General features: G+C 34.2%; 1 protein-coding gene across 4 annotated transcripts in view; it reads right to left on the bottom strand.

The window, feature by feature from the left end:
- The window catches only part of LOC150108319 (uncharacterized), a 337,096-nt gene that overhangs the window by 174,681 nt on the left and 148,048 nt on the right, over nucleotides 1-14,367 (bottom strand). For all 4 annotated transcript variants that reach the window (XM_090390692.1, XM_090390693.1, XM_090390695.1 and 1 more), the window contains exons 19-20: nucleotides 11,581-11,726; nucleotides 4,338-4,440 (exon numbers count right to left, since the gene is read on the bottom strand). In XM_090390692.1, coding sequence (XP_090246818.1) covers nucleotides 4,338-4,440; nucleotides 11,581-11,726 — 249 coding nt within the window. The remainder of the gene's footprint in view (nucleotides 1-4,337; nucleotides 4,441-11,580; nucleotides 11,727-14,367) is intronic.

Genomic DNA, 14,367 nt, shown 5'->3' with positions numbered 1-14,367 from the left:
CTGTGGGGGGGGGGGGTCTAGAAGATGTTATAATCTGTGGGAATCGACGTCCAAACAGATCATGTTAAAGCAATAATCAGCGTCTCTTTATCCAGTCGAAAGAAAGATCATCCTTTCACTGAAAATACTTCGGTTTTAATGCGTTTGTAGGATGCCAAGAAAACGTTTTTTATTTGTTTTTCTAATTGAAAGGGAACTATTCAGTGCCATATGGATGGCACAAGAACTTCTTTTCTGTCGTAAATCAAGTACATCCTTGAAAATGCTAATGTTATGATTAATGCCACAAAAATCATAAACCGGTCTGAGAATAAATGAAATTCATAGACAATACACTCTCTTCATGGACTTAGATGTCTCAACGTGATTTCCAACAGAGAATAACGAAGCATTCATTTTTTGTCCATTAAACTTGGTCATGTGACAGTATGTGGGCTAACAGCGAAATGACCATAATTCAAAAATAGCATATTAACAAATGAGTAAGCAGAAGTATATGGTGAAGATTCTTTTACAAATTTTTGCACAGAGTGGTCCGGCTTTGTAGGAATACAAATATACCAACGCATCTGCTAATGCTTTTTAATTTATAATCAAGTTGGGTGTGTTGGCGTTTCCGTTAAGCTACGATATTGCACTTCATATTGGTGTCCAACAGAATTCAGCATGAGAGTCCATTGAATTTCCAAAGTGCAGGCGATATCAGTTTTCCGCAATATTAACGCTCGGTGTTAATTTTTCTGAACACTGAGAAAAGCTGTACTAGTCATAAAAAAGCATTCCTCTCTATCATCCCAACCAAATATCACACGGGGCAATACATGTTCATTTGATTTGAAGATTTATTATCATTCATAATTCCATAACGTATCTTTCCAGTAATGAATTGTATAATCATGGTGAGTTCTACAACACACAAATCATAGCCATGCACGCACCTTGGGAGGGGGAGGGATATGTCTTGTAAGCAGCAATCTCACCATAGAAACCGAAGTTAATGAGATCCTGTGCATTGTTTTTGTACTTCCAGCAATAAATGTGTAGAACTTCGCTGCAAAAATCCATCTGTGCACAACTTTTCAGCGCTGCTATCCTTTTTCTGTTAGTTTGTGGGATCTGTATAGGATTTCCTTCCGCTGTCGCACTTTCCTCATCATCTATTACCTATGGATGGCATTTTATTAACCCCGTCGATAGCTGATTGTGGATATACTAATTGTGTCACAGGAACCGTTTGATGACACAAATGACAAGTATTTTAACCATAAGATAAAGACTAAATTTAACACACGTGAACCACAGTAGTGGGGTTTTTATTACGTAAATATTTCGTTCTAGGTATCTTAGGACATCATCAGTACGTTCATGCCAATACTAGGAATGACAAAAGAAAGGGCGCGTACGTACACAGGAATCTAAATTGCGTGCAGTGGCGCGTTGCGGCCTGAACTTACATTAAATTGAATTAAATTACTTAAATTAAATTAAAATTAATTACAGCGCTAAGTTATCCTAAGATACCTAGGACGAAATATTTACGAAATAAAAACCTACTACTGTGGTTCACGTGTGTTAAATTTAGCCATGAATTCTCCACAGGTTTCTCTATATAATCATAAGATAAAGACGGTTAATCCCAAATCAAGTTCATTATCAATAATATACCCACAGTCATGCAGCGTGAGTATATCCTTCAGATGCAATTTATCACTGGTAGATTATTCGAAAAAAATGGAAGCGGTGTATACATTTTTATTGCAACAGTGCATTTTCTGATTGACAGCAGTCATATACATAAAACAATAATTAAAAGATAACAAAGCAGTTTCCTGTTACAATTATTAGCATTCGAACAACACGTTGTTTTCAATAGCAGATCAATAGTTTAATTATCATTATTACCGTAATTCGTAAAGAGACACATAGCTGTTATACTTACCTCATTAATTAAAAAGCTATGTTTAAAATCGTCAAAATATCTACAATTAATCCTACAATCCACACGAGCATTAAAGTTTCCTTAAAGTATCCAATTTCTTTCTTGTGATATATGACTTTTTTATTTTTGTTAAATTATTACTGCCACATATCACCTTCATAGAGTATTCGTTTCAAGAACAGTGCCGTTTCCATATCTAACAGCCACACACATCAAAGCTATGTCTTTGATGATAAGGATCGTTACCAAACACTCAGAAATATATAGAGTAAATCACCAGAATTACGTATAAACAACTACAAAGAAACGGAATTGTGATTAATTTAGAAATAAACCTTTCGTGTGGTTGGGAGCCGCAGGATTTTCTCTCTCTCTCTCTCTCTCTCTCTCTCTCTCTATATATATATATATATATATATATATATATATATATAAAAACTATCTACAACTACCTATTTCTCATCGAAAATTTAATATGGGAAATATAACTTCTGCATTATTTCGACCTTGGTATGTCTTCTGAGTCTGATTCCTACTGAACAGACCTCAATACAGGTCGAAACCGGTCTGGGTAGAGGCCCGTTCCATAATGCATTGCATTAGCTCATCTGAAAGGATGCGTGCTCTGCATTATGGGATACTTAGGAAATTGATATGAAGTCATTTGCATCTGTATACGAGTAGTGAAGATATTTCGCATGCAGATGTATTTTCTTACACTTTGGTAACGGACTAAACAAGAATATGATCTCAAATTTAATTTAAATTCTAACCAAGTGAAAATTCTTTCTACTTATAGAAAGTTTCTTATCCATTACAGACAGTTGAGTGGCTCATTAAAAAGTAAGGTGAAAAATGAATGAAGATGATATAACAAAAATAAAAGCTTTGCTTAATTCTAACAAAATGGTATTTTTGTTAGACACTATTTTGCATTTGTTTGCGAAAAATATCCTGAATTTCAAAGAAACTAATAACTAGTATTCAGAAGGTTTACGTATTCTGAATATATATATCCATAAATTCATCCATAACGGATTTTTCCATATATTGTTTTGTTTTTAATCTAACTTTAAATGCTTTCAAAATTTAATTTAATTGTCAGATATATTACTAAATAAGAGAGAGAGAGAGAGAGAGAGAATAAAGTTCCATACTTAACTGCATGTGGTTGTTCGCCAGTAGTTTTTCGTAGTTTTAAATGCGAAGTGCAAAAATAATAGTGGTGAGGTCAATGGATCAACGGTCATGAAAATACGTGTATTTCGAAAAGAAAGACATAAGGAAGAATCGAAATGCTAATAAGAAAGTAACCGAAGTGAGTTTATCAGAGAGAAATAATGTACTAAGCAAAATGGCCTCGTCTGGCGTACCGATTATTTTAGGAAGTGTTTGATGCATCACCATAATTATTAGAACGGTATTCTAAGTTGCAGGAATTCGGTATTTATATAATTCAGAAGCAGCAATGGTAATAATGAATAACGTCATGTAGGAAGAGAGATTTTTTTTTTTTTTTTGACGGAGAAGGCTAAGGGTGTGATGTTTTTGCTAATAAACCATAGTTTATCTATGTTTGATTTAATCTACACTGCGGTTTACTTCATGGTTTAATTCCAGTAAAGTTGCTAATGATCTTTGGGAGCCCTTTCATTTAGTTCATACTTAAAATGTATTACCTAAACATGGACAATTATTAATAAATTTTCTTGTTTTTAAATTGTCTTCGTTCATATCCTTGTTTGTTTCTTTTTACGTTAATCTCATCCTAGAATTATGCATTGGTTGGGCGAAAGTTTAGATAATCCGGAAACCCTGCTCTATACAAGAAACAAACATGGAACTTTATTTTACTTAAATATAAAGAGCCAATAGGCTTCATTTCGGCGACATAAACATTATTTAAATTAAGGGGATATTAAAATCCCACATTGTTTTAAAACCGAATAAGAAACTCAAAGATTGGAATCAGAGAGATTCATGCCGAATATAGTATAGTAAACTATAAACGTACATGCATTAGCTCACGCTAGTAGTCGCCGATACTTTTATAGTTTATTATACTATATTCGGCATGAAACTCTCTGCTTCCAATCTTTGAGTTTCTTATTCGGTTTTAAAACAATGTGGGATTTAATATTCCCTTAATTTAAATAATGGAACTTTTTTCCTGTTTCAGCTCTCTAATAAATATCTGTAGTCTTACACCGGATAATGAAATTAATCTGATCAACTAAAAGACATTTACAAATATCCATACCCATGTGGGTCGCGAAAAGACATCTCGTTCTTTTAATCTAAAGCTGGTCTTGTAACTTCAGCTAGGATTAGACATGAATATCTTACAAAACCGGCTGGATTTCGTATATTAATTTTTTATATATCTGATATACTTTACCATTCATTATGCTCTGTTAGTTGTGGTGGAGTGGACAAACACCTATCCATCCTCGGAGACTCTAACTGTTCTTGACATTTTTCTTCATCAGGGGTAAGCGTAGCTAAAATATTGAAAAAGAGTTAAGCTGCAAATATCTGAATTGATAGAATATAATAAAATTCATTTTCACTGTGGGAAGCTTCCGTTATTGAGACCACATTTTAAGGTAAATAACGAGTTAATAAAATAAACAATTTTATAACACTACAGTTTCGTAAGTCGTCAGGGGATAACAAAAAAGTTATACACAACAAAAGACTAGAAACATATATTATATGTTGTTAGATGTTAATTACATATATTAGATGCTATCAGAACTTCGCAATCGTTACATGCAAATACGTAATCAGAATAAAAAAAAAAACGTAACATTCATTATTGTATGCATGTTGGAACGCTGCTAGTTGTTGCTGTCACGTGCTTTGGCATAGCACGTGTCGTATCCTAGGTCCTTGGCAATTATATTTTTATTGAAAGCAAACCAAATTGGTTTAGGAGAACCTTGGTTTTTGTTATATTGTGTGGGATCGTATCCTTAGCATTTGCGAGGCCTCCTTGAACTTTCTTGTATAACAGTTATGATCAATACAAGGCACTTCTGTTTGTTGTTGCCGAACTACTTGATAGCCTGTGGTAGTTGTGAGACATTCCAAACCTTATTTATGTTGTCTTCGTTTTTCGACATCTTTTACATGTTCAGACATGCGGATCTCCCCCCACCTTTTACATACCGTTTCACACTATCATACATTACAAAAGATAGGCATGATTAAAACATTACGAGATAAAGTATACACAATATCCAGTACGTCAATTAAAATTAATGAGGAACTGCACTACCTGAGGCAGAACCTCGCATTCAATGGTGATGAACCCAAGACGATCAACAAAATGCTTAATACTCAATTCTCCTGGGGCACCTTTACTTGAACAAAATTTTAAGAATGCAATCCAACTATCTTACATCAAGAATGTTACAGACAAAGCGGCTACGTTGCTCTATGAATACAACATCAAAGTGGCTTTTTTTTACCATTGCATAAAAATCTCCAGATTCTTACTGCCACCAAAACCTCCACATCATCCCATGAATAAACCAGGCCTTTATGGGCTTTATTACTCTTGTGGCATTTGCTATGTAGGCCAGACGGGAATGTCGGGAGGGAGAATCCGCATGTCTGAGCACGTACAAAGATGTCTAAAAAAAAGGAAGACAGCATAAATCAGGCTTGGCATCCCATACAACTACAACAGGCCATCAAGTAGTTTGGAAACAAACAGTTGCTTCTATTATAGAAGCAAAATCATTGGATCATAAACTTCCTATAGACTATTTGTGCATTGTCATTACTCCAGATATTTTCATGGGTACTGTCCCACCGACCTGGACACCACTGTTTCTACACTTTATTCTACACAAGATAAAAAACGAGCGGCTATTGTTACCAAGTTCGGCTTCAAACTTATCAAAACAATTTCCTATCGTTCTTTTCATTCCGTTTACCTCTAACGTATAAAATAAACAATGGATAAACAAAAAAAAATAAATAAATACCTACTACGGTTACGATTAACAGTAATGTTTAGACAATCAACAGCTTCTCTTTTTTTCTCTAGTCACACACGTCTTTGCTGTTTTATAGGTTTGCAACCACTCATACATGAAGCTCATATAAAAATAATAAAAATAAGAATATCAAAATTTCTCTTTAGGTATTCACATTTCTTCAATACGTTTTACCTAATACAGTATGGCGCAAAAACAGTACTGAATAATTACAACGACACATAACATATATCGTTGTAATTATTCAGTACTGTTTTTTATTTTTTTCCACCATATACTTTCATGTTCATTTATTTCTTTATATGTAAATAATTGTAGTGAAAGTAGTTTCATGCATGCAGGTGTGAGAAGTTAAATGTTTAAAACTGACTCATACAATTCAAACTTCTTAGAATTTGAAATCGATAAGATATCAACATCTTAAGAACCGTAAGCAAAATCTCTACACTGGTAATGGAATTCTAATTGTTTCCCGCTGTAGCGTCTAGTCATATATTCCATTCACTTAAGAAGATACAAGCATTGAAACACTCCTCTGTTTTGAAATAAATATATGATATCTCTGAAATAATGTTAAACTATGATCACGTGCGTAATATCATGTTGGGTATACATTTTGTATGGATAACAACCTATGGTAGATAGTCTGGAAATAGAGGTGAATGAAATGTCTATATATTTTGCAGAACATGTTAAAACATTCCAGAGTTGTTCGTACAGGTTGCGATAGAATGAATTCTCCAGCTCTTCAAAATACCTGGTGCCTTTACCTATGTCTTCCTCGAACCAATTCTTTAGTGTTAAAAAGTGACATGCTATATTTTCATGGTGGAAAACAGCTTCTCCGTCTGAAAACAGGTGCAACATACCAGAGTTCAAGTGCTCTACTCTGAGTAAAAGGTACGCCACACTATCTATACGTATATCTATAGATAGTAAATGACCCATAAACATTCTTTATATCATAACACGACTTCCACCTAGTGTAAAGTGGAAGACATGCATTTTAGGTTATTAGCCTTCATCTGCATGTAGCAGGAACCGCGACGCTTTGCACTAGAACACATTTTTTTTCCACTTCGCAGTGTTCAATCGGCGTAGATGTCTCTCAGTCAATGAAAATGTGAGATACCACCTATGGCAAGAAACTCAAAGGAAGCTATCACCAAAGGTAATAAGAATTCCAAATGATGCATTGAAATCTCGCTCTCTGATAAATCTACATCGATTCAAGTAAAGTAGTACTTTCTAATATGGATTTAAAGAAGTAGTAGAACTGAAAGAGTTACGCATTCTCTGGCTCTATGTAGAGTCAGCTACATATACGCTAAGCATCAATTATATAAATTGCAAGCATAGATTCCTGTTGAATGGGCTGTGTCATAGATAATCAGGAAAACACCCTATACCTGAATGCACCTTTACTGTGAAGTTTGCTCTGGATTCTGTAATGGTCTGCAGCAAGTAGTCAGATATTTGGATCTAGTGTTTGATAAGATAAATTCAGATGAATATGCAGCACAGTATACTAGATCATATAATCCTTCATATATTGGCGGATTTACAGAGAAGATCCATGTCTATTTCATCATGTCGATGAGCGATTCTGTAATATTTTCCCCAAACCATGCTTCAGTGTCATCTACAGTGCGATATGGCTTAAGAAAAACACTATAGAAACACTCCACTGGGCTACAGAGTCCCGATTTGAGCTTAGATTAACTGAAATATTTGAAATATTTTCCTAGATGTACATACCAGTACATCTAGGAAACAATATAACCAGTCGTTATATGGATTAATAAATGATCTAAAATAGATGACTCAGCCACAAACTGTCAGAGAGAGAGAGAGAGAGAGAGAGAGAGAGTATATCTATAACGGGAGGAACGGATCAAAGAGGGATCCACAAACTACTAAAGCGTGAAGAATTTAGGTTTCTTGGAAAGGTATTTCAATCGGTATCAAGGAATCTTAGATTGGAAAGACATGGGTTCGAATTTCAAGTAGGAAGCGAAGCATCTTTAAGGCCTTTTCAATCCTGAAGTTAATTCACTTGATTTTAAACCAGTATTATCCAACAGCTTGCAGGGTGATAAGTCAATGACTGTCACTTTAAGTAATAGAAATATCATCTTTCAAATACTATTAGCTTATGAATCGTCATATCTAATTCACTGACGTCAACCATGGCATACAAGCAACTAACCCTGAGTCTTCCTAAAATAGATTATAAGCAGCTAAACCTTTAAATTTACAATACCAAAAGCTTAGCTATTATAAGAAATAATAAAATGCAAGTGCTCCTTTTAAAATATATTATTTGTTATTAGTAGACGTTTATATTAATCTAAAGTACAAGTCTTATTTGTGTGAAATAATAAAAGTAAAGTAAAATAATAATTTATTAATCTGAATGAATATTATATATTTCATTAAAAAGTTGGATTTGACCAGTATTAATAAATTAAATTATTTACCAATATAACCTCATCACTTACTTGTCTTTTTCTGGAACAAACCTTCACTCAGTCATCAGAAGCGATAAAAAGAGTGTTAAGAAAATATATTCAAGGAACTCGATTTCAAGTAATATACTGCGTAATATGGTGATATGACGTTATCACCTGGAAACTTAATGACAGGAAAGGAAATATTAGTTTACTCTACGATGTGACTCGGATGATTGCACACATTGTCCACCTAGTACCTTCAGTTAATATTATGTAGAGTCACATTGTTCTCAGATAACGAGTAGCATTGTGCATATTTGCTCATATCTTTGATAGAAAAAATTTTGATAAGTACAACAATAAAAAAGAAAAGATCACAGAGAATCATAATAACATTCAGGTAGAGCGGCACCTTTCATGATCACAATCTATAGCCAGTTCTAGGTGATGTTCTGATGACATAATGGCGTTTTACTGTTAGAGTTTTGAATTTTGTAACAAAACGATACTTTTGAAATGAAGTAATAAATTTTACTAGTGAATGTCGACCTCACGTTTTATTGAATTCAATCAAGCTTGGAGGAATTCGCCTATAGAATTTAATTACTATTTCAAATCATTTTGAGCACAATTTATGAAATTTCGACCAATTATCGAGATTCTATTGGAGATATAATTCGAGTTTGCCTTTTGCCGCTACAAACGGACCGACTGAAACCAAAAGTGAAATAACTCGAAAACCTTTTTACAAAGATTTAATACGATGCTTTTTTGTCCGAGTGATTAGGTAGATTGGGATTATTTTAATCTTTAAATCCACGTAGTAATATCCTAGGCGTGGAAATGCAGGAAAATATGATCTTTTAGAGGCCACAAATTAAATTAATTAGGTAAAGGAGATTTACTAATTACACTTTTACAAACAAGAAAACACTTTTCAGTGCGAGCTTTGCCGATAAATGATCCGACTGATACCAAAATTGAATAATATGAGTATTCTCAATATATACATCCTAAATTCAATATTGTATTGTTTCATCTGGCTGAATTACATGCTGTATACACATTTCTAAACACACGTAAAATTACAGAGAAGATTTGCTGAAAATATCGAGTTTCGAGTGCAAAATTAAAAGGATCTCCTATCTGGTAGTATGGCACTGAGTTGGCTTTCCTCCAATGTCGGAGAATACTTTGAGAAGATCAAATGAAAAATATTAATTTTTCAGAAAATTAAGATTAATGACAAAGATATTTAAAAGTTGTATATATTGAAAATGTAATTGAGCTTTCAGCTATACTTCAGACTTCTAATTTCTCGGTATTCTGTCCGTATGATGATTAAGAAAAGTTCACTACCTATATCTTTAACCAAGTGAAGACAATAAGCAAACTAACAATGAAATTAAACTTTACATTTTTAAATACATGAAATATAACGTATACTTGGCAGGTGTAATACTACCGAGTGTTAAGATATAACTCATTTAGAAAAAGGATATATGTTTTAAAGATGGCCTGAATATCGGCTTTCTTTCTTTCTCTCTCGTATTTCTGCACTCATGCTCTCGTCTAGAGGGTTAGGAATCATCTGCAGGTTGTGGAATAACATCATGGAACAGAATGTTTCATTAAACACTTCATTGAATCCTCATGTATCGAACGGTAAATTTGCGCTTATTCTTCGCTAAAGAACACACTTACAGTTTTTGTTAAAACAATTTATAATCGAAATTGTGTCACTGAAAATCCAGAACTATTTCAGGATCTAGCGTATCATTTTAGAAAAAGAGCTAGTTGATGTATTAGTCATTTATTGTAATTTTGCATCAGAATATGAAACAATTTTCATTTTACTTCATATATTTTTTACATCCAGTAGTTTGGTCTAAGAAAGGGCTATGTAAAGAATTTGAAGTGAGTCAATAGGTTTAAGAAAATATTCTAATGTAAACAAATATAAAATTTATTGATTTCAGTTTACAATATTTAAAAAAACGTTGCCATTTCTTTAAATATATCTGGCATGTGATTTTGAAAACCATGCATATTTGCGATTACAGATGATACACTTGTAATGTATAATTCCACTTTTGCGATTCATATAATTCATGATAGAATATTGCTGTAATAATTTATTTTGAACACTTATTTCCTATGCAGTTATTCTGGTTATTCCTAGATTAAAAAGTATACTTTAGAACAATGAGTTTAGTCATCAGAATAATAAGCTGCGATTGGTCAAACCCATTTCGGTAACTAAAATTCACACTAAAATATAAAACGTAATGCTAATTTAACTTTCGTCGGTATTTATTTATCTCCGTTAATGAATAAAAAATTGAGAAATAGCACCTACATTTGTAATCTGGTTAACAAAAGGTCTTAAATTAGTATTCTTATGTAACCAAATGATCACAAAGTTGAGTTCAACCAATTAAAATTTTGCTTTAGGAAATGAAATATTTTTTGTTACTAGAAATTCAATTTCTGATATTCATTACAAAAAAGTATTACTCTTAGCCTGTAGAATTCTGGATGGTATTATCTGATAACAGTATGATGGTCAGCAACAGAATTATAATATGTGACAAGTGATAAGATTTGATGATGCTCTCATATTTCTTTATTCATTTTGGATGGTGTTAGTTTACATATGTTGGTATACGAAGTCGTTCAATGACATGTTTCTCTTTCCAGTAAGAAATTATATTTGTTGTTTTGATTCACAGTGGAATAATGCGATATAATTTTATAATTTATAATTGAATAATTTGCTAAAATTCATCTGAAAATAATCTTCAGTAAAATGTGGAAGTGGAAAGATTATGAAAATATTTAGTGAAGTGTAAAATACTAGTTCAGTGATATGCAATATCGTTGTAGATTTTCAACTTCTTATCTACACCATTCAAAGTGTATTTGCAAATCCATATATACATTATATCCATCAACCACAGCAAATATAATTTTCTAAATAATAAAAAAAACATGATTTTTCTTCGAAACATAAAACCTGGAATTTGAGAGTGTACAAGAGTCGATATTAAAAGTTGAACAAGTTCCTAAAATCTCAGTATAAATCATCAGGTGCAGCCAATAAATATTTATATGCCAAACTAAACATATATATGCAAAGAACATCAAGTAAACAGATCTTCAACAGCTGCTTTGAACTTACCATGTTCTAAGTCGTCCAGATAATCAACAACTTCTGTTAAGATGGATACGGTGGATGCAATGGATTTAACGTGCTGTTCTATGGTTCCGCGTTGGCAGCTTATTGGAATGGAATGTTTAGTACATGCTTGCAGAAGTTCGGTTACCCTATAATAATATTTTAATAATATCTATTTGCCTTCGAAAATGCTTACAAATACACATTAAGAAGAGTGCAATAAAGACGTCTTTTTCATATATTTGCAATATTAACACGAATTGTAGGACAGCATACAGAGATATGAAAAAGAAAGATATGCATAATAAATTATTGACATTGCAACTGCACGTTGACATCTGCATTGTTATTACAACTGCATGTTAACATCTGCAATGATTCTAACTTTGTAATGGAAACCACCACAGTTAATATTAATAATGCATATTATTAATGCATATGACGGAGGCCATGAAGAGGATGAGGAATGGAAAATCAGTGGGCCCTGACAGGATTCCATTGGAGGCATGGAAGGCTCTGGAGGAAGAGGCAATTGACCTGCTGTGGGACCTGTTCATGAAAGTTTGCCAACAGGAAAATATACCTGAGGAATGGAGGGAGAGTACGCTCGTTCCCATCTACAGGGGTAAAGGGAATGCACAATACTGTAAAAATTACAGAGGAATAAAGTTGATGTTCCACACAATGAAAATCCTAGAAAGGGTTCTTGATGGAAGATTGAGGAAGGAGGTGGAGATTGCAAAGGAACAATTTGGCTTCATGCCTGGAAGATCAACAACAGATGCTATCTTTGGGTTACGGCAGATGATGGAAAAGTTTCGAGAGAAACAACGGGAGCTACATCTGGCATTTATTGATCTGGAGAAAGCATACGATTGATTGCCAAGGCAAGAAGTCTGGAGGTGTCTGAGGGAGAAGAAGGTCCGGAGAAATATGTCAGGTTGCTGCAGGAGATGTACAGAAATGTGAAGACAAGCATACGGACCTGTCTGGGACAGACAGAAAGTTTTCATGTAACAGTTGGCTTGCATCAAGGGTCAGCATTAAGTCCATTTCTGTTTAACATTGTGATGGAGTTGGTGACGGAGGAGGTGAGAGAAGATGCGCCTTGGACAATGTGTTGTATGCAGATGACATCTTGCTGTGTGCAGATTCAAGAGAAGAAGCGGGAACTAAACTGGAAAGATGGATAAAAGTACTGGAAGAGAGAGGTATGAGACTGAGCAGAAGTAAGTCAGAGTATATGTGTTGCACATTGGGCGGCGGCCAGGAGACAGACCTGGAGCTGGAAGGAAATGTCATCAGGAAGGTGAAGGACTTTAGATACTTAGGTTCAACAGTGGAAGAAGATGGAGGAGCTGAGAAGGAAGTGGGATGCAGGATACAAGCGGATTGGAGGAACTGGAGGGAGATTGCTGGAGTGTTATGCGATAAGAGGGTGCCGATCAATCTGAAAAACAAAATCTATAGGACAGTAGTGAAGCCAGCTATGACTTATGCTATAGAAACTGTGGCCCTGAGGAAAAATAACATCAGCAGGATGGAAGTAGCAGAGATGAGAGTGCTTAGGTGGATGTGCAGTGTGACCAGAAAGGATCGTCTGAGAAATGACTATGTGAGGGGAACAGTGAAAGTTACGAACTTAGGAACGAAGATACAGGAGGCAAGGTTGAGATGGTTTGATCATGTGATGAGAAGGGAGGACGAATATGTGGGAAGAAGGGTCATGCAGATGGATGTGTAAGGAAGGAGGAAGCGTGGGCGGCCAAAGAAGAGATGGAGGGAGCTGGTAGAAGAGGACTTGAGGATGAAGAACTTGGATGTGGTGACAGCCCAAGACAGGAGGATGTGGAAGAGACTCATCGTCAACAGCGACCCCACTTAAGTGAGAGAAGCTGCAGAAGAAGAAGAAGATTATTATTAATGCATATATAATGCATATTGCATAATGCATATAATGCATATAATAATATTAATTAACAATGCAATATTTTACATTGTAAAATACTTGACAGAATCAATCGTGTAATAATAATATTTTAAACGCTCCGGGAACAAATAAACATGTATTTACAACTCAGCACTGTATTAGGGCAGGCGCGTGATCTTCATTTTAGTGCTACTAACGAGTGGTGGCTCGTGGCTTGAAATCGTGGGGGTGCTGCAACTTTCGCAATATACATACACACTGTAAGTACAATGTATACGTGTTTAGATGAAATATCAAAATTACGGTAAAAATTAAAAAAAATTAAACATGAAAAAATATTGTTTATTATCGATAAAATTATACAGTTTAGTATAATTCAAAATTACTTAAAAATAAAATCCATTCCTTTAATTGTAATTAACGGAATGGATTTACAATTTTTGGACATTACAATTAAATCCTTTAATTGTAATGTCCAAATATTTAAAGAGACGGAGTAAACACGATAAGCACTAATAACTACTACTGGCGCAAACTGCATATAAACAACAGTGGAACTGCGCGAAAAACAGTGTCGCATTACGCTAATAACTCGCATCTCATTTGACGTGCATATGCTTGCGTACGTAGCGATATGAAACTGTGGTAAACACAGTGCTTCTAGCGTCCTTCGTCCTCCTAAGTGCTACAAGATGGATTTTTATTATTTTTTATACAAAATAAGAGAATTGTATTAAATTGTCGATGATAAAATTAAATATTAAAAGCAAATATAAATAAATTAATAAATATATTTATATATCGATAAAAATTGAGGGTATAGGCACTGCAGTTCCGCAGTGCCTATGCACGAGCTGTCC

This window comes from Typopeltis vanoorti, chromosome 3 (genome assembly GCF_054136105.1).
Source record: "Typopeltis vanoorti isolate ZY-2024b chromosome 3, IOZ_Tvanoo_1.0, whole genome shotgun sequence".
In the NCBI taxonomy this organism is placed as follows: domain Eukaryota; kingdom Metazoa; phylum Arthropoda; class Arachnida; order Uropygi; family Thelyphonidae; genus Typopeltis; species Typopeltis vanoorti.
The sequence above is the reverse complement of the archived record's forward strand: the minus strand, read 5'-3'. Positions and strand labels throughout refer to the sequence as shown.